The sequence below is a fragment of the Paramormyrops kingsleyae genome, chromosome 6, assembly GCF_048594095.1.
Source record: "Paramormyrops kingsleyae isolate MSU_618 chromosome 6, PKINGS_0.4, whole genome shotgun sequence".
NCBI classification, from domain to species: Eukaryota; Metazoa; Chordata; class Actinopteri; order Osteoglossiformes; family Mormyridae; genus Paramormyrops; species Paramormyrops kingsleyae.
The window spans coordinates 8,303,920-8,324,307 of NC_132802.1; the positions used below are offsets into that span (position 1 = coordinate 8,303,920).

The 20,388-nt window shown below is 39.9% G+C and overlaps 1 protein-coding gene across 1 annotated transcript; it reads left to right on the plus strand.

The window, feature by feature from the left end:
* Nucleotides 1-268: 268 nt before the first annotated feature.
* On the plus strand, nucleotides 269-14,321 carry chrna4b (cholinergic receptor, nicotinic, alpha 4b). The gene is made up of 6 exons (XM_072713572.1): nucleotides 269-789; nucleotides 7,839-7,987; nucleotides 9,433-9,477; nucleotides 9,565-9,674; nucleotides 10,001-11,348; nucleotides 13,238-14,321. Exons 1-6 carry the CDS (start codon nucleotides 714-716, stop codon nucleotides 13,361-13,363), a joined length of 1,854 nt encoding a protein of 617 aa, XP_072569673.1. The 5' UTR covers nucleotides 269-713; the 3' UTR covers nucleotides 13,364-14,321.
* Nucleotides 14,322-20,388: the final 6,067 nt, after the last annotated feature.

Here is a 20,388-nt window from a genome sequence, read left to right on the forward strand (position 1 = left end):
TACAGGAAAGACAGACTAAATGTCTAACATCACATGCCATTTCAGTGAAACTCTGACTTGCAAAACAAGATATTGCTGCCGTAAGCAATAGATACACAGTCTCATTAACAAATAGAAACACACAGATTTTCACTCATGCACATGCACACACACACACACACACACAGCTCTCCAAAATTCTTTACCACATTATCACAGCTACTCAGTACAGTATTGGAGGCATCTGAATTGGTTAGGGGAGAGGGAGCAAGAGAGAGAGGGAAAAAGAGAGAGAGAGAGAGAAAGAGAGAGAGAAAGAGATAGCAGATTGGATGGGGGGAGAGGATTCACAGGCTACTCTGGGTAGAGCCACAGCAGAAATCCTGATCATTAAGTTAAGAAACTGTGAGAGGTGATTCCCCTGAGGTTGGAGCGGCTCAGCCTGGGCGAAGGTGATGAGCAGGAGGACAGAGCGGGTGGGGTGTGGAGCTGATCAGGACGGAGGTCACGCTCACGTGCCCTTTGCCAAATCGCACTGACGCTCGACTTGCATGTAGGTGTTCGACTTTTACTTTCATCCCTTCGTTCGTGTTTTGCTTCCCCGCGAAAGTGGACTGGACAGCTCGCTGCCGGGAAGACGGGGATGCTAAGTGAAGCCGGCGACACCTGAGAGCGGGACTGCGGGGAAGACCCCCACCCACCAGGTGGCTGGAGGTGAGCTCCAAGGTGAAGCCATGTGCCCGCTATGGATGCCCGTTGTCAGGTGCTTCCACCTGCTGAGCTTCCTTACCTCCCTGCCTCTTCCGTCCGGTGAGAGACCCGCCTGACCTCACAAACATCCGTTCTGAACACGTTTCCTTCGCTGCATTTCTGTTGTCATTCTATATTTATAATGTCTGAACTGAATGCTCACAGCAATATGGAATTTACGTATATACATATTGCAAAACAAGGAAAACGTTCTATAAACAGCAGGGAAGTGATCCTGACATGCACTGTATTATAAATTTGTGAACTTGTTTGAATATGCCTTATTGTAAGTTAGTGGCACTGGAATTCACAAATTGCGATTGTTTAAAAACAATTTCAAACGGGGGCTTCAGTCCTGCACTGGATAAGCAATTGGGTTGCTTATTGGATTTTTTGTTTTTATAATTTTTTTGTAATTCAGATTATAAAGTGCATCCTTATGATTTTAATACATAGACTGAACACTTTATAACTGTACAAAGCTTATTCCTGCATTGTAGGTACAGATTGCTGAGTTGGTATGTGCAAAGTTGGTTAATTTTCTATTATGTTGACATATAACAGAATGACTCTATTGTCATTGCACACATCAGGTACAACGAAATTGATACTTCCAAAAAGAGCAGACAGAAATACTGCTATATACAATGCAGGTACCCTTTGTGCTGGAATATACAGAGCAAGCTATTTATCCACTGTACTGGTGTATAAAGTGTACGTTCATTATCTCCTGTGCTGGTATATTCAGAGCTGTTTCTTTATCCAGTGTGCTGGTATTCTTTATTCACTGTACTGGTATATACAGTGTACCTTCCTTATCTCCTGTGCTGGTATATTCAGAGCTGTTTCTTTATCCAGTGTGCTGGTATTCTTTATCCACTGTACTGGTATATACAGTGTACGTTCCTTATCTCCTGTGCTGGTATATTCAGAGCTGTTTCTTTATCCAGTGTGCTGGTATTCTTTATTCACTGTACTGGTATATACAGTGAACATTCATTATCCACATTGCTGCTATATACTGTGCAGGTTCTTTATCCACTTAGGTACCCCAATGTCCTGGTTAAAACTGTCGACTGTGGCCTTATCAAACCTGCCTCCTAATCATCCCCTACAGTATATCTAAGTGGTGAATTCTCTCCTGCCCCTTCACCACCTTAGCTACTGTGTGGTGAGCGTACTGGCATAGAATGTCTGCTGTCGCATCATCCAGGTGGGGGCTACACAGTGGTAGTTGCAGTGGCTCCCCATTGGTTCTGTAAAGCACTTTGGGTGTTTTGAAACGTGCTATATACAGTACATGTAACATTCATTCATTTATTTGTCCACTATCCACTGAACAGGTATATACAATGCAGGTTCTTTATCAACTGCGCTGGTATATACAAGTGCAGGTTCTTTTTGACTGCATTGGTATATTCAATGCAGGTTCTTTTACCACTGTGCTTGTCAATACATTGCAGGTTCTTTATCCACTCTGCTGGCATGCGTAGTGACCTTATATATCCACTGCAATGTTATATATGGTTCAGATTCTTTGCCCACTGTGCTAGAATATACAGTGCAGGTTCTTTATCCACTGTGTAGGTATGTTCAGTGCAGGTTTCTTATCCATTGTCCAGGTTTATACAGAGCAGTTTCTTTATCTAGAGTGCATGCTCTTTATCCACTGTAATGGCATATACAGTGCATCCACTGTGCTGGTATATACAGTACAGAGCAGGTTCTTTATCCACAGTGCTTGAATATACAATGCTGCTGGTATTTACATTACAGGTTCATCATCCACTGTGTAGGTATGCTCAGCGCAGGTTCTTTATCTACTGTGGTATATACTGTCCAAGCTATGTTCTGTTGTTTTGCAGTTCACGTTTGTCTACAGCAGGGGGTTTTCATTTATTTATTCAACTATTATGTATTCTAATAAGCAAAAAAGATTGCAGCAGTTACCAGTGTTGGCAGTTACCAACATTAATGTTGACTGGCCAATTCTAAGGTATATCTCTCAATTCATTATAAACAAACTGTTAAAAAATAAAGGGGATTGAACACTTGGTTGATAATAGACCTTTATTAATTTCTGAACCATTAAGCATACTGAACCACACTTAATTAACCTTTAACTTAACTTCTGATCTGTCAAAGAAGTAAGCTGATTGAATATATTGTAGCATTGTTTTAATATTTAACTCATGAAATGTCAAAACAACTTCCATTATAGCATAATTTGCCAACAAAAAAAGCTCATTACTGTATGATCATAAATGTGTTATTTATATAGTAATGAATGCAATAAAAGTGGTGCAACTAGGGAAAATAATTTCTGGTTTGTTAATATCCACAGTTCAGGTGTTGTTTGTTAATACAAAATGCTGAAGGTCAGACCTGGAAATTTCTTTTTAAGGAAGCTTTCAAAAACATGTAAATATAAATTCATTGACCAGTTTAGTACTAAACCATTATCCTCAGAGACCAATGAGTGTACAGAACATCAGGATTAAATGGGACATTTAAACAGTAAATGATTAAATATATATATTCATATAATTGACTGAAATTTAAAAAATGTAAGAGTTTACCACTGATCAGTTTAATGTTTTTTGGTTTTGGTTTGGTTTTGGTTCTTGCACATTGTATTGCTTTCTTATGTTTTATCTCTAGTATTCAGTTAAAACACAACCCATGTTGTCATAGCTACCCATATATTTGTGTTAGACAAACATAAGACACATTTTCACTTATTTTTCTCTCCAGATATAATCTTAATTCATTTGCCTTCTATTATTTCTGAACATTAAAACAATCCATGTATAATTCTGTTAGTCAAACTGGTGATCCTTTAAAACTGGTTTTAAATCTCTACTTGCATGTAAAATGCTGGCCTTGAATTTACTTTACAATGACATGCACATGAACATAGATAGATGATGGATATATATGATGCAACCCTAAGGCAGACGTGATGACACTCAGGGTTTTCATCAAAGTAAAATGATCTCACTTGCTGGACAGAAAAATCAAGCTTGCAACTTTGCATCTAGGGATAAAAATCAGGGAAAAATAAATTTTCTGGAAAAAAAAGGTTTTTAAATTATAAGACTCTTGCTATAACAACTTATTGTGATTCTGTGATTGTATATCTATATACCCATTAATTATTATTAACGGATATACGCATTTAAAAAAAAAACGCTTTTGCATAGTTTATGGACAGCAGATTACACAACTTCTTGTTTAGTGAGAAGAGGAATCTGGGGAGGGAAGAGGAAGCAAACCTTCTTCCTTATTGCTCTTTAAGCACATCCAAATATCAGTGAAATTTTGGGGATTTCCTCTTATTACCTTTCAGAAGAATTTGTTCTGCCCATAAAATTGCAAAACAAAAAAGCCAGTAAAAGTCAAGCACAAGTATTCTTTTGTTCTTGCCCTGAATTCCAGACTTTACTTAAGTTAAATGTTGAATTAATTTGACACTCATGGAGTAAAATTGTAGCAAATAGCAAAAATTCACTCTTATCATCACTAATAACCAGTTTTCATATAGATATTTTAAAACCCTTCCAAAGACTCCATGAACTCACCCATGTACATGTCCACTAGCTGAACATTTCATATATTTTTTATTTTATACTGTTATTTTTCTATATTTTATTATTCTCTTATCATACACAGCTGCTTGGAGTGACCAGGGTTACATTCCACTACATGTTGTATATGTACAACTGGGTACGTGATGAATAAACCTTTAATCTTGAATCCTCTAGCCCTTAAATTCTAACATTCTACACTTTCCTAACCTCACTCTAATTATTTCCATCTGCTAATAGACATGATGTCTCACAAGAGAAAAAAATATCCATCCATCCATCCATTTACTGGCCAGGGTTGCAGAGGGATAGCATAGGGTACAAAGCTGGGGTAAACCCTGAATGTGATGCCAATATAGATTATATGTGCTATTTAAATATTAAAAAGCATCAAAATCATATTTTCCTGGCCCCAGCATTGCATCCTCTAAGTCTGCATACAGTCACATCTCCACGTCCTTGAGATGTGTCATGTTTTTTGATTATAAACACAACTTAAAGACCCTAGCTATATAACGTATCGATTTTTGCAAACAATTGGATGGTGATGGTAACGATAATGGTGGCAATCATTACCACTGCCTATTGGAATCAGGCTAGTGATCGCACTTAATGATGTAATATCACCTGTCAAAGCAGGTTGTTGCTATACCGTCTGCCTCTTAATGGATAACAGACAGCTTAAGGGTAATGAATAAGGAGCCGAAATAGGAAACGCCTCGATCAAAAAATCTGGAGGTCAGTGACAGTGACAAGGTTGCTTTCTAAATTTAGAGTCGTCCGCCTAGAATCGTGTCGTAAGATCAGCTAAGCTGGTGGCTAAAAATGAGGCACATTTCTGGCAAAACCACCTGAGTCCCAGCAGGCTGATGCCCTTTTTGACTGAAGCAGTTGTAATTTTTTTTCTTTCCAACTTTCTCATTTTCCTGCATCAATAGAGTTCCCAAAAGTGTGTGCGTTTGGACCTCCATTAGATAAGCTCCAAGCAGAGGTCTCCAAAGTGGCGAATCAGCTGTAACCTACCCAGCTGTAGCTCTTCTGGTGAATCATACAAGATCTTTCGCTCCCCAGAGACGGCCTGACATTCAGGTACCTTGCCTCAGGATATAGGTATTTCACACAGGATACCAACAAGACGGAATGCAAGCAAAAATAAATATAATAAATGTGCTGGAATTATATTATTTTTCCAGGTTTGTTTATTTTTATTTATTTGTTTTTTGTGTTTACCTGAATTGATACTATGCTACAGTATGCACACAAAAATCTTTATGCGACCATTCTTGGTTGTAAATGCAGTAGTTCTCAAGTTCATCCATCAATTCCATCCATCTTCCATATCTATTAATCCAGTATAGGGTCACAGGGGCCTGGGGGCGAACCCAGGACCCAAGGCAGAGGAACACCCTGAAAGCGATGCTACTTCTCAATTATCTCTTATAAATAATTTTCCAATGAGCAATGAAGCATCCTACATCACGTGAGGAAAACAGTTGGTGTCGGTACACCTATATATTGGATGATTGGCTTTATCAATCCATTTCAAAGTTGTTTCCTTGACAACAGTCATCCCACAAATAGATACCATTTCTATAACTCATGGATGACTGATCTGTGGTCCCTAATGAGGCATAGACCAGGACAAAGATCTTTTTTTAAGGTTACACAGTACACTCGAAATCAGTATCTTTGTGGTTCCATGTTACTGAAATGCTATAAAGACAAGAATAGATCAGTTAACTGTAATATCTTTCTAACAATTGTCAGAGCCTGTACCACAATATATTTCTCAAATATATTCACTATATACTCAGCTGAACAGATCTCAGCTTTAACCTGCCTTTAACTAGCCAGATGCCCAGAATGTTCTTAAGGCTGCACACTGGGCCATGGAATAGTCACACTCATTTCTTGCTTTGCAGGGCTCTTGAGTCTCACACATTGACTGCCAGAAACACGCAGTTCAACCAGTTCACACGCCACACCTTGTGCTTCTCACTCTGAGAAGTAAGAGATGACGCCCCCCAAGGTGTCCCGTGATATTAATGGGCGAGGCGCAGGCATACGAGGTGGAGTTTTCTACTGAGCTCACAGCTGTCCGAGATATGCAGAGTTAATAGCCACATATCAACCAATCAGAAAAAAGCATTTGTTGTTTCTGGGTAAATTCCAAAATAAGTTACATGAGATCTCCCTGCAAGCACATTATTACTTGCATGCGCACACAGCGTGCAGACAAGGTGGACGTGGAAGAGCAAGATCTGATGGATGCAGTAGGCTGGGCTGTAAAGTGTCACGCATTGACTGTGAGACACACGCTGGGCCCCTAACAGATGTATTCTCACTCCAAACTGCTGCCCCAATACTTTTTACATTAGTAGCAGCCATTCGTTGGAAGCTCGGCCTAGTTATGCCTCAACACCATGCATAAGTCTAATGTACTATCTGCCTCACTTGTACGTTACTTTGGGTGAATGCGACCAATAGATATGTAAATGTGAAGGTAACTGATACCAAAAACCACCAATGGCAGGAAGTCTGCAGCTCCCCAAATCACGCACCAGCTAACAAATCGCTTTTTTTCACCGAGCACATCACGACGGGCCCAGCAAGTCAGAACATGCTCAACATGTCACAGCACACCCAAGGTGTTACAACCTACCGAACACATCACAACATGCTCATCACATGCCACACATACAATATACAGAAAACACATAAATAAATGCATGTGTACCTCTATGGACTACTGATCAGTTGAGAGGCTGTAGTAATCCCTTTCCATAAATGATAAATGAACTCTGCTACAACAAGGGACGGATTTAAAAGTCAGAAGCGGTTTGAGGATTTGCATTAACACTTTTCCAGATACAAGAGCATTTGAAAGTGTAACAAATGGTATTATAAGAACAAGAAGGTAGAGAATGATACAGAGTTATGGCTTTGTGATTGGAGGACAGGGGTGAGGACTGTAAGGCTGAGCTGTAAGACTGCTGAAACTGCGATTCACAGCCAGCCGTAATGTTCTGGGAGTCAGGTGCAGTGGGGCCTCCAGAACAAATCTGATGGCCAGGCCCAAGATTTTTTTTTGGAGGGGGGGCATGTGGTGGGGGAGCAGTGAAATTATGTTGCCATTAGTGTAAAAGGTGTAGATGTAGGTATGGACGGCAGGAAAATGTCCCTACCGATATTGCGGGGGGGGGGGGGGGGGGGGGGGCATGTGTTTATGGTTGGTGGGGGTTGAGGCTGTTTTCGCCCCTTCCAATAGTGAAACTGCACCTGTGCTCTTGGGTGATGGTGATCGTTGAACAGCAGCACAGCCCAGAGAGTGAAAGACACATCACCTGAATTTGCACAATATCATTCTTTTTTTTGGCAGGATGGGGCACGTTTGGGTGCTGATTTGACCAAGGCTCGCCGTTAGGCTAATGTCAGACTGCCGATTCCCTAAATCTGTGACTGAGGGTCACTCTAGACTCACAGTTGATTACGGCCGGTTCTTCTTCTTTGTTCTTGTTGCAGTCTGTAGCTCCAGGATCCGAGCCCATGCTGAGGAACGTCTCCTGAACACCCTGTTTGTTCACTACAACAAGCTGTCACGGCCAGTCGCAAACATCTCAGACGTGGTGCTGGTCCGCTTCGGCCTGTCTATCGCCCAGCTTATCGACGTGGTGAGATTCTGCAGCCGCCAACCTTGAACGTGCACGAGGGGTGTTTCAAATTCAATAAACAGATTGAGTTGATTCCCTTTCTTACGCAGGGTGTGGTGTCAGGGTAGTTAGTGGTAAGTCTGTAGTCAGACTTACCATTCAGGCAGCAGAAGTACTACAGACTGTCTTTATTTCACTTCATATAAAAGGCAGTTTGATGAATAGTCTGCTTCCCAGTCTAAACCCCAAAGCTGGAAATCTGACTCATGGGAAAATATTTGGTGGAAGCAAACAAAACCCGAGACATTTCAGGGAAGAAATACGATTTCTTAGAATTTATCTTTTAATACTCTATAAGTTTCACTTGTTGAACCATAAACCAATGTATCTTAAAAACACTGAATTCCCCCAGAATTCATGCCATAGGTCTTTCCTTCATTGTTAGCATTTTCCTCATTTGCTGATTTTTTTCCTTCTAGTCTTATTGCCTTTGTGATCTGTATTTTATACACTATTGTTCAGTAACATTTATATACAGACACCCTCTACTTAAGAACTTTCAACTTACGAACTTTCAGACATATGAAGGAAGAGGACTGTAAGTCCAAATTGTGTTCATTTGGGCTCCTGTTTCCTGTCCGCAACATCAATTTTTTTTTCTGTGCGCCAATTCCGCCTAGCACGACTTCTGCCCGCTACTCCCACCGCGCAGCAGCGTAGCGTGCGAACTCCCAGCATCCTAGTTCATTGTACTTGCGTATACCCTTAAATGATGTTGAATAACGACTTACGAACATATCGGCCGTTCGGAACATATCTCATTCGTAAATAGAGGAGCGTCTGTAATTTGAAAAAATAAACCGCTAAAGATAGTATCATGCAATTATCATCTAAGCTCTAAAATTTATTTCCTCACAGTCAGATTATTGCGTCAGGCTACTTTTAGCACGTTAAATCATTCACCGCCAATATGTGGAAAGCATCGTCTCTGATTTCTCCCCCTCAAGAGGGCTTCTTTATTTATTTCTTTAGCATCTCATGAATGTTTTTCACACAAGCACACACTTCAAAGGTTACCCTATCCCTGGGTGGTATCATTTTCCATCTTTTAATACGTTTGTGTAAATTCTGAGCCATGGGACAATGACAACGGTTTTTAAAAAAGAGTTTGCATTACGGAGCGAAGATGATATGACACAATCGGTTTCTAGTGTCTTACAGGCATCTATTTTTGGGGCACTTAAACAGTTCTTTCGAAGGAAAATTACAGCGTTCAGTACCAAAATCAAGCAAGCATTTCCTCAGATACTTCTTGAAAAGACTTGTTTATTGCTTTTTACCTAAACAATCTGAATTTTCCTAGAAATAACTACAACATGCACTAAGCAAAGATAAATTCTTAATAAAAATATGAAAATAGGTATGGTCATTATGCAAATTGGTTTAGATTATGTGTTTATCCACAGGATGAAAAGAACCAAATGATGACCACCAATGTTTGGGTGAAACAGGTAGGCTGACCGGCCTTCTCCACTCGCCTCTCTGTCCTGAAGGGACCGTCATCTTTCACATGAGCATCGCACCATGTTTCATGACAGGAGTGGAACGATTACAAACTCCGATGGAATCCAGAAGAATACGACAACGTCACATCCATACGCATCCCGTCTGAGCTCATCTGGAGGCCGGACATCGTCCTCTACAATAAGTATACATGATTACAGAGCTAGCCTGTGCTGTTATTACACTTCAGGCTGCAGCCAATCAGAATGTGGCAGCTGGATGTTATGAGACCTGGTTGTCGTCATTTTTGATGTAACCATCTATTTTAATTGTCTTAAAAGACAATATGATGCTCTACTATATTTCATACATTTATTACTACATAATATAGTGTATAAAGCACTATTTAAACATAGAGGTGATATGCCTGTCTATGCATATTCTTAATGTAAACGTTGAGCTACATTAAAGGATTCTTTCCTGAGAGACAGCAATAGCGGCCATCAGTGATTAGTGTTTTTGTTTATTCAGCGCTGATGGAGATTTTGCGGTGACCCATTTGACCAAGGCCCACCTCTTCCACGATGGCAGGATTAAGTGGACACCCCCCGCCATTTATAAAAGCTCCTGCAGCATAGATGTCACTTTCTTCCCCTTTGACCAGCAGAACTGCACTATGAAATTTGGCTCCTGGACCTATGATAAAGCTAAGATTGACCTGATAAGCATGGCCAGTAACGTGGACCAAATGGACTACTGGGAGAGCGGAGAGTGGGTCATCGTGAATGCTGTGGGCACCTACAACATCAAGAAGTATGAGTGCTGCACAGAGATCTACCCAGACATCACTTACTCCTTCATCATCCGAAGGTTGCCTCTCTTCTACACCATCAACCTCATCATTCCCTGTCTGCTCATTTCCTGTCTGACTGTCCTGGTCTTCTACTTGCCCTCAGAGTGTGGCGAAAAGATCACGCTCTGCATCTCGGTCCTACTCTCCCTCACAGTCTTCCTCCTCCTCATAACAGAGATCATCCCATCTACTTCTCTGGTAATCCCACTAATCGGAGAATACCTGCTCTTCACCATGATCTTCGTCACCCTCTCCATCATCATCACCGTCTTCGTGCTTAACGTGCATCACCGCTCTCCCCGCACACACACCATGCCGCACTGGGTCCGAAGGGTCTTCCTGGACCTGGTACCACGAATCCTCTTCATGAAGCGCCCATCCACTGTAAAACAAAACTGCAAGAAGCTCATAGAGATGATGCACAGGAGACGTAACTCACCAGTCTACTGGCCCAGAATGGAGTCCCCTCGACCGTCCCCTGACACAGTCCGTAACAACCCAGATGTTCTGGCCACCTCAACGTCCTCAACCCTGGGTCTTCCCCTGGACAGTCACACTGTGCCCAGGACACCACTGCTATGTGCATCTCCCTCCAGCCAGTACTCAGTCCTCCTGGAGGAGCCTCCAAAAGTCCCCGTGCACCACCTCCCACTGGAGGTGCCCCCCAAGCTGCGTTCGCTGAGTGTCCAGTACCCCGGTGATGAGCGGGATCCCCCCCAGGGTTCCGCACTGTGCCGCTCCAGGAGCATCCAGTACTGCTGCCTCAGGGACGACTGCTCGCACAGCAATGGCCGGGGCAGTTCCAGGCCCAGCCGGTCCACCTCCTTGATGGAGACGTCCTGCAGCATCCAGACCCTCTGCAGGTGCCAGGGACCGCTTGAATTATCCGTGCCATCCACCAGGCCCGTCACAGAAACCGGGATCAAGGAGCAACCGCTCCTGGTGATGTCCCCATCCATGAAACTAGCCATTGAGGGCATTCAGTATATCGCAGACCACCTGAGAGCTGAGGATGCAGACTTTTCTGTAAGTAAGAAAGAGTAACATTTGCACACTTTTTCTTCTCCTTTTGTACAGGATTATTATTATTATTATTATTATTATTATTGTTGTTGTTCTAACATATATTAACAACATTCTAACAATGGAATTCTCTTAGCTTCCCTTTCATTTTATACATAGAACCTGAACAAGCTCCTTTAAAAATAGCTGCATAAATGAAGTTTGAACACTGTGAGGGGGCAGTTAATTAACAGCACCATTAAATGATCTGACATTTCACAAGTAACAACTAGATTATCGCCTGGTGTACACTCTCAAGTGAGAGAAATGAAATGCTGTTAGTGAATAGAAGTCAGAAAAAAATGTTCTAAAGGTTATTTTTATAACAACATAGCAGTGTTGTAAAAACAAGCTCATGTTAGAAGGTGATTCTATGACAGTTTGTAGTCTTTAAATCCAAATTAACCTCATCTGTAATACCCGATGAAAAATCTCCTTCATCATTCTTTTTAAAATTGATTAGGGTGCTTAAAATAATCAAGGCCCTTGAGAAATGTTACCAGTTACTGCGAAATTGGGAAATAAATGTTCTACAAAAATGTATCAAGGTCTTGAAGGATTACAATAGGATTGATTCCTCTTGGAAACCATTCATTGCGGTCTAAGGACTTACTGCATGTACTTAAAACCTGCAGAACTTGTGCAGCTTTTTTATTTAGGAGGTAATTCTACATCTAGTCTAACATTATGGTGCAGAGAAGGATCCAATTCAGCAGAAAGTCTTGTCGATGATTTAAACTGCGAAAGGACTTTCAGCCACCTAAGCAAAGATTTTTCAGTGGCTTTATGGCTGAAAACACACCAGCTAATAGTTCAGCCCACTGATCTACCCCCTTAACCAGAGCAATACCTACTATCTTCTTGTAAAGCTCTTTATCTAGTCACTAATAGGTACCTTTAACCTGGTAACACTTGAGACACAAATAATGTAATATTATGCTATTACTTGTGTATTATGTAACCACAAACTAAGTCTAGCAGTTCCTTTATCTAATTCTGTAAACCTTAGTGAACTACTGAATGAACTACTGAAAGAACAAATAATGAATAACATGAAATGCTGCTCTTGTTTGTTCATCATTAAGGAACCATGACGCATCTTTTATCTTAATTCTGTACATATTTGTGAACCACTGAAGGAACCACAGAAGGAACTACTGACGGAACAAGTAATGAATAACACAAGTGAAATTCTGATCTCATGTTTGCTCATCATTAATGAATCATGATACATCTTTTATCTCAAGGTTCATGATTTTCATACTCCAGTAGTTAATGCAGTTGCTAATAAGTATTTTTTGCTCCCTCAAGGAAAGTATTAGTCTTAACATTTACATTTACATAGTTTTCCTAAAAAGCCCACTGTGACTCTCCCCAGGGCGGCACTTCAGGGCTTCACATCATTACCAGCTACTGTATACATGTAAATCAGAAGTAATATTCAATAAAATATGAATTAAAGCACAAAAACAGTACGATAGTGAGACGTGTTCAGCTTAAATGTTTCGAGTTCCTCTGGAGATGCTGGCATTTCACTGCGAAGACTGTTAATGCTAAACCTGCAGCCCTCTTCATGTTCCCATTACCTCTGGAACACATGCGTTGCAAGTTAAGCATTTTCTGAAGGAACCTTAACTGGCCGAGGTTGGGAAATAAATGGGAACAGTGTTCACTGGACTTGAAAGGACCAGTGAGTGACAGGCATCAACAAATTATTATTATTCACGCAGCATCCTGGGGAAAAAAAGAACCAACCATTCATGACCAGACAATTAAGTGAGAAAATTGGAGGCAGGTGAGAATCACCATGGGATATGAAAATGATAATTCTGTCTCATCTGCCCCCCCCTCAGGTGAAAGAAGACTGGAAGTACGTGGCGATGGTCATAGACAGGATATTCCTGTGGATGTTTATATTGGTATGTGTTCTGGGAACAGTGGGACTTTTCCTGCCTCCTTGGTTGGCTGGGATGATTTAGAGCGATAGAACAATCCAGAACTACAGAAGATGAATTAATCCCAGCAACTCTTCTGAAAGACAAACATATCAGACATAAATAGTTGTCTGTACTTGATTGAAGTTTAGCTTTGCTTTGATGTTACCTGTAAATCCAACGTTTTTGCACATTTTTACTCATTCTGGTTAGTGCCCCGTCCTGCCATGGAAACACAGCATTCCTCTTGGCATTTCATTTCCCAAAAGGTATTTTTCCAATGATTCCTGAATGCTATAAATGGCACTTTTTTCCCTTATGGTGAAAAATGATCACCTGAAACCATAATTTTATTGCTTTTCTTAGATGACTTGATTTCATATATAATTGAGCATTGGCAGCATTTTATCAGAAGTGTAATTTCTTCCTTTTGGCTCTGTACAGAAAAATAGCAAAAGAAAAACTAGCCTGGCTGTATATATGAACAAATTGGTTGGCTTTAGTTTATTGTACTACTGAAAGTACAGTATTTACAGCCATGTCATGTAAAAAGAAATAAAAAAGGTTAGGAAATAAATGAATGCCTCATCAACAAACACATTATCACCATAATTAGAATAGGCTATTACACATTTTATCGCCTCATATACATATCAGAATCCTGACAACCCAATTAAACACAAACTAATAATTTCTGCAATATGCATAATAAGTATTGTGACCCAATGTACTGTGAGATGTGTACAGAAGAGTTGCACAGACCTACAATCATTGCATTCATCTATCCGTCTTTCTGTACACTGTACGCAGTGTTTTCCACACTGTGTATCTAATGCAGAGTCACTGTGGGCCTGTGCCGGGTAGCATTGTGTTCCAGGCAGTCTATACGTGAAAGTACAGACTGCCCACTGCCCATCCCAGGATTTATTGCATTCATTTTCATTCTCTTTACTGTCAATTTACAAAGTGCAATAAACATCAAATAAGCTACTTGTATAGCCTGCCAGTTAAATACGTAATTCTGCAAACTCAGTGCATTACTTAATCATTTTGGGTGGTGGACAATTGCAGTGATCACAATGAAGTGATTAAAGGTGAGGGGACAAATCCAGGGCAAAAGCCCCTCCACTCACTGGTAACCAGCTTGAAATCATAATATAAAGCCAGAGAGACTCATATTTTCCCTATTTGTTGTTTCCCTGGTAAAGGCCAAACAGAATAACTGTCTGTACTGCTTGTTTGGCTCTGTGATTAACGCCCATAATGAATGTCATGCGCCTTCATCAGAACAGCTCTACCTCTGTTAATTTTTCATCGGGGGTGCTTTAATCATTATTTGACCTAGTGTTTGTCTATTCAAATCTAAGTTCAAGAATCAGAAGGTTTAGGAAGCAGATGAAATGGAATATTGGTTGTTTTTGACTTGTGGTCCAGCTGCATGAATCAAACCCCTTGAAGACTTTATAGATGTGGAGGTGCAATTGGCACTAAATTTGTGTGGGGGATTGCCAGAGCTCAGTCCACACTCTGTCTCCTCAAGCGCTACACCCAGGATCATTAAACTTAAAATTAACTTGACATTTTTGTTTAAATAAACAAAAACTTTGGAATAAACACAAAAGGAACTAAAGAAATGCATATTTATAAAATCGGTCCGTCCGCTTAATCATGTATGTTTCGTTCTCTGACTTTTGATTTGAAAGGGAAAAAAATCCACTTTTTGGTCACTAAAATTGATGAGATTATATATAGAAAATATATAGAAAATATTGTTGTGTTTAAGTAATTAATAGTGCATTATGGTTGATTATGGAAGATTGATTTGTGTGTGTGTGACATCTCTGGAAGTCAGTTCGCTGCAGCTCCTTATGTAGTGGGGGTTGCCGGAGGTCTCTGACAACGGAGGCACTTTGCAGGCAGCACTGTAAGACTGAAACTGTTTTGACTGTTGAAACTGGTTTGTGGGTTATTTAGGTTCTAAAAACATTTCTCATTTGGGGAAATCCCCAAGTTTCTCACTGGTGATGTAAGTCCTTCATGAAGTAACTATTCTCACTTCATTTTTTAAATTCATATTTATACCTTTAAATAGAACCACAAACTGCTGACTTGGAATAAACAAAAACATTTCATTGTGCTGTGATCTCCCCATCACCACGTCCCACCCCCCGCCGCTTAACCTTCAGGTGTCGGATACATCGAGATGGTTCCCCTGTCCCATTGATTAGGAGATCAGGTTAAACAGTCTTGCACAAATAGTCCCTTCCCTTTGCCATGACTATATCATAGCTTCTGCTTTTCACTGGAACAAAAGAGTTTAATCATCATTCACACAACTGCTGTCCCCCAAAATAAACACATTTACTTCATTCAGACTATAGTCCTCAACCCCAAGATACGTACAAGAAGACGCATCACATGCCTTTGATCTCAGCAAACACGTCATTGATCCATATAAATCAGCAGATTAAACTATCCCTGTGTAAAACAATCTAGCTGAAAGCAGAAATTGCAGAGGCCAATGCAATCTGCTACAACGTTAATTGATTTTTATTGTAATTGCATTTGAAAGTTTTTGTCATTGTGTACTGCAGTGTATTTTATCTGGTGTAGTTTAACATTAAAAAATATAATATTAAGATGAAATACAAAATTAATAATAATCAGCACCTCCTGGTTGACGACTCGTACTGTCATCAAGGTTGACGGGTATTACTGCCTTCATCTCCACCCCGGTCGACAACTTTTATCATTGCCACCCCGCCTCAATGTTGTTGTGAATCTGGATCATGATTTATTGACTAAAGAATGATATGGGTCCTAAAACCAAACCAGCTGAAAACCACTGGTGTAGTGTTGACCTTGAGTATTTGACATTGCAGTGTGGTTTGTGAGTGTTGAAATTTAAGCAGCTGGAAGTGAGTGAAGGATCATGCAAAAACATCTTTTGCTTTAATATAACACCTTACAGCTGTTGACAATAATCCCAGAAAGGAAGGAAATGTGACCAGTACTGGAGACTTGCAGTGACAGGCTTTGAAAGGTCTGATGTATTCAGAGCAAAATGCTCAGTCATCACTATCTGCAGTTTGATAGACGAAGTACTTTGTGTTGAAAAACAGATGAAGAAAAGGGACCTTCTGTATTCACAGGGTGTCTGGGTCATCACTACTCTGGCCCTTTGGAAGTGCATGAAAATACACTCGGGTCAAGGTGCATTCAAATAAAAGCACAGCAGACCTTTTTCAACATAGAACAAAGTCACACTGGAATTCTGGGTAAAATCTACAACTCTACAAAAAGCCTAAAACTCATAGCTCTGCCTCTGTACTGTGATTCTCCAGGGAAGGTGCATCATTAATAACAGAGCATGCCCTTAACTCTCAACATAGAAACAGACCTGCTGTGTGCTTGCAGTCACATGGTACAAATGCAAACAGAAAAATAGCATCTAACTGATATTTACAAAGGATAAACGATGCAGGTAGAACAAAACCTGTCTGTGGCTCCTTTAAGTGAGACCTAATCAATATGATTATCATATTTGTTTTGCATATTTTCCGCATACAGTGGTATTTACACTGCATAAGCCTAGCTGCTTGAACTTCAAACATATCCCAATAAAGATGTTGGTACTTCTGGTAAAGATCTGGGCCACACTTTCAATTTAGCAGCAGATAACATTATCCAGATAAGCGCAACTGCACATGGTATCACTGCCTCTATGATACTGTGGTTCTTATCTTTTTGTAAGATAAAATTGCATCACTGTGCTTCACACATGTGATGTGTGTGAAGATATCTCCTGCTGTACACATGCAGAGTAATAATGAGTCATCGATACTTTAGGGGGTATTCCAGACCCCCGTTTCTCAACCCAGTCTTCGAGGGCCCCCAGACAGTCCACGTTTTTGCTCCCTCCCAGCTCCCTGCTTATTTCTGCAAAAATGTGGACTATCTGCAGATCCCTGAAAATTGGGTTTTGAAACTGTTCTATACAAAACAGATATAAATGTTACCATTGCTTACATTGTCTGGATCAGACATACCTTAGGTATACACCGACTTCCTGACCTCTTATTAAATAATTCCTGAAGTTATACCAGTCACACATATTGATTACTTTTGAGCATCACAATAACAACAATCAATTCAGCAGGCATGAAAGTTCACTGCAAAATGAACATACTTCATAATCATTTGGGGGAATTACTGTCAAATTGCCTTGACAGAACCTGTATCCAGCATTCGCTTTCTGAAACCTGTCCAATCCAAGGATTCTGATTCTTTTGGATTCTCCAAATCCAAAAACACAGTCGGAAGGATTATGTATAATGTTTTAATTACACGAGGGGCTTTTTAAGGCTCCCCCCCATACCTGATGTCTGCATCATCTCAAGTAGAATCAATAAGAACTACAGATGAATCAGCTGATCAGTTTTGCTTTTATATTGTACTGTTTGTCAACTGAAAATGTATTATAAAACTAAACTTTTCCTCAGAACAATATGCTATGAAGATTAAGCCTTTCTCCTTTGATTGTTTTAGTTTACTTTCTTAAACTGTAAAGTATGACAATGTGCTCCTGTGTTCTCTGACCTACTGTAGACAAAATGCATGACTTCACACTAGGAACACATGGCTAGTTCATTAGTTATGTGTTCTCATAAAAAACTAATTGTATCTGCAACTGAGTACATTCAGCACACAGAAAGTGCGTAGGGCTTCATTAATAATGCTGCTGAACATTAAAAAAAGCTAAGATGTGACGTTGAATGTGGTGTAATTGCTGTTGCCGAACGTGGTGGTTCTGGAATTTCAGAAACAGCCATAATCATTTTCACACACTACAGTGTTGAAAGTCTACAGAGAATGTTATACAGAACAACCAACATCTAGTCAGCAACAGTTCTGGGGGCAAAAACACCTCGTTATTGAGAGAGGTCAGTGGAAAATGGCCAGACTCGTTAAAGCTAACAGGAAAGCCACAAGTGCAAAAATAACAGTTAAGTATAACAATGCTGTCCAGAAAGGTTTATCTGAACGCACTCGCTTACACTTTAAGGGTTCTGAAGGAAAAAGTGAATCCTAACTGGTACTCTGTAGGTGAACCTAATGATGTTGCTACTGAGTACCTAAGCATGATAATAGAGAATTACAATACTGCTGAATGACAAGAGGTAATCCTACAGTAGGTAACTATGACAACAGGTGAGCAAAAACAGCACCATGTGAAGTAACTAGATATTCAATACCTTGAAAATTAAATTATTATGGTACTCAGGCAAATTAAATAAAACACACTGGCAACCGTCAAGAATTTGACATCATTGACCCTGGTTAAACCCATTTTACATTCACCATTTTATATTCTCAATAATTGTTATGATAGGCCCTATCAAAAGTTACTCATTCTTGTAAATAAAACTACGACAAACCATATTATATTCTGGGGGCTGGATTACTTTTCCAAGAAATTCCTCCTTGGAAATGTTTATCTAATCTAATTAATAGATCCAAATTGGGAGTTTAGAATTTTGTTTTTAGGTTGGATTCCTAGATTTGCATGGCTGTTCAGTGGGAAACCAAGTTTCAAAACAGCTCTTTGTATCTGTAGGTCTTGGTATCAATCAGATAAAGCATAATCAGTACCTTTGTGATGCATGGAGTGTGTTGAATGACAGGACCAAAACTGAAATTTAGTGTAGGAAGGTTGTGTGACACAGATTACATTCTTTATGGTTCCATGTCTTGTATCAGGGTCTAACCAATGGGTGTACTGCAATCCAGCACTTCCTACCCTACCATGGGTTTCCCTGCAGAGATCTGTAGGGAATCCTCTGATGGTATCCACAGATGATATCAACCAGAGCAAAGGAACAAGTGAACAAACAGAGCACCTACACAGATTCACACAATGACATGACTTTTTCTTTGGACCCGAGCAGGCAGGCTGGCGCCTATCCCAGACAGTATAGGGCACAAGACTGAAGTAAAACCTGGAAGAGATACTCATCACCTCAATAAAACTGGTAACACTCAACTTGGGGGGACATTAATAATGTAGTAGTACTCTCTTACTTGACGCATTCATTAATCAGAAACTAAGTGTTAGTTAAGTACTGATCCTATGTACACTCAAATGTAATCAATCATGACAGTTCATTATGTCATGCGGAAACCTATCATGATTTGTTCTTGAGTAGTAAACAGTGGTGGAATGTAACAAAGTATTTGCACTTCGTTACTGTACTTAAGTACATTTTTACGTATCTGTACTTTACTTATATAATTAATAATAATGCATACTTTTTATTTTACTCAATTACATTTTGCGGCAATTATCTGTACTTTCTACTCCACTACATTTCTACAATTTATGCCGTCAGTTGTTACCTTTTATGAACACGATTTCCTCAAAATCTTGCATGAAAAAATAGTTAGCCTATTGCGTTCAGGCGTTGTTTGCCATTTCCTACCAATCAGGTGGCTTTATTAGCTCCAATGATGGCAGAGCGCGCGTCAATTAGTAGCACGAGGTGGTAGACTGGCTTGATTTCAAGAAGACGAGACATTCAACATGGACCCAGAGCCAATACACATATACTGTATAGTTGCTTGTAATAATTATGAGCAATGACATCGGTAGAGGCGTAAGTCAGTATATCTACTATTCTTTTACAAAATGGCACACCCCAGACGTTGAGACAAACCATTGTGTGAGTACTTTTACTTACAAAAATACTTTAAAGTAAATTTAAAAGTAAATACTTAGTACTTTCACTTAAGTACTGTAATATTGTTGATGTAGCACTTCTACTTTTACTTGAGTAAATATTTTGCAGGATATTTGTACTTTTACTTAAGTACTAAGCTTCAGTACTTCCTCCACCACTGGTAGTAAATGAGTTATTTCTGCCCTCTCAAGTTAAGTCTTACCATTCTTAGCTAAATAAACAAATATAGTGCCTGAACGGAATATGTGAATTGTCATAATTGATTAATGATGAACAAGAATGGGGTCAGTACAAGCTAACACTTAGTTATTGGTTAATTAATGCATTAAACAA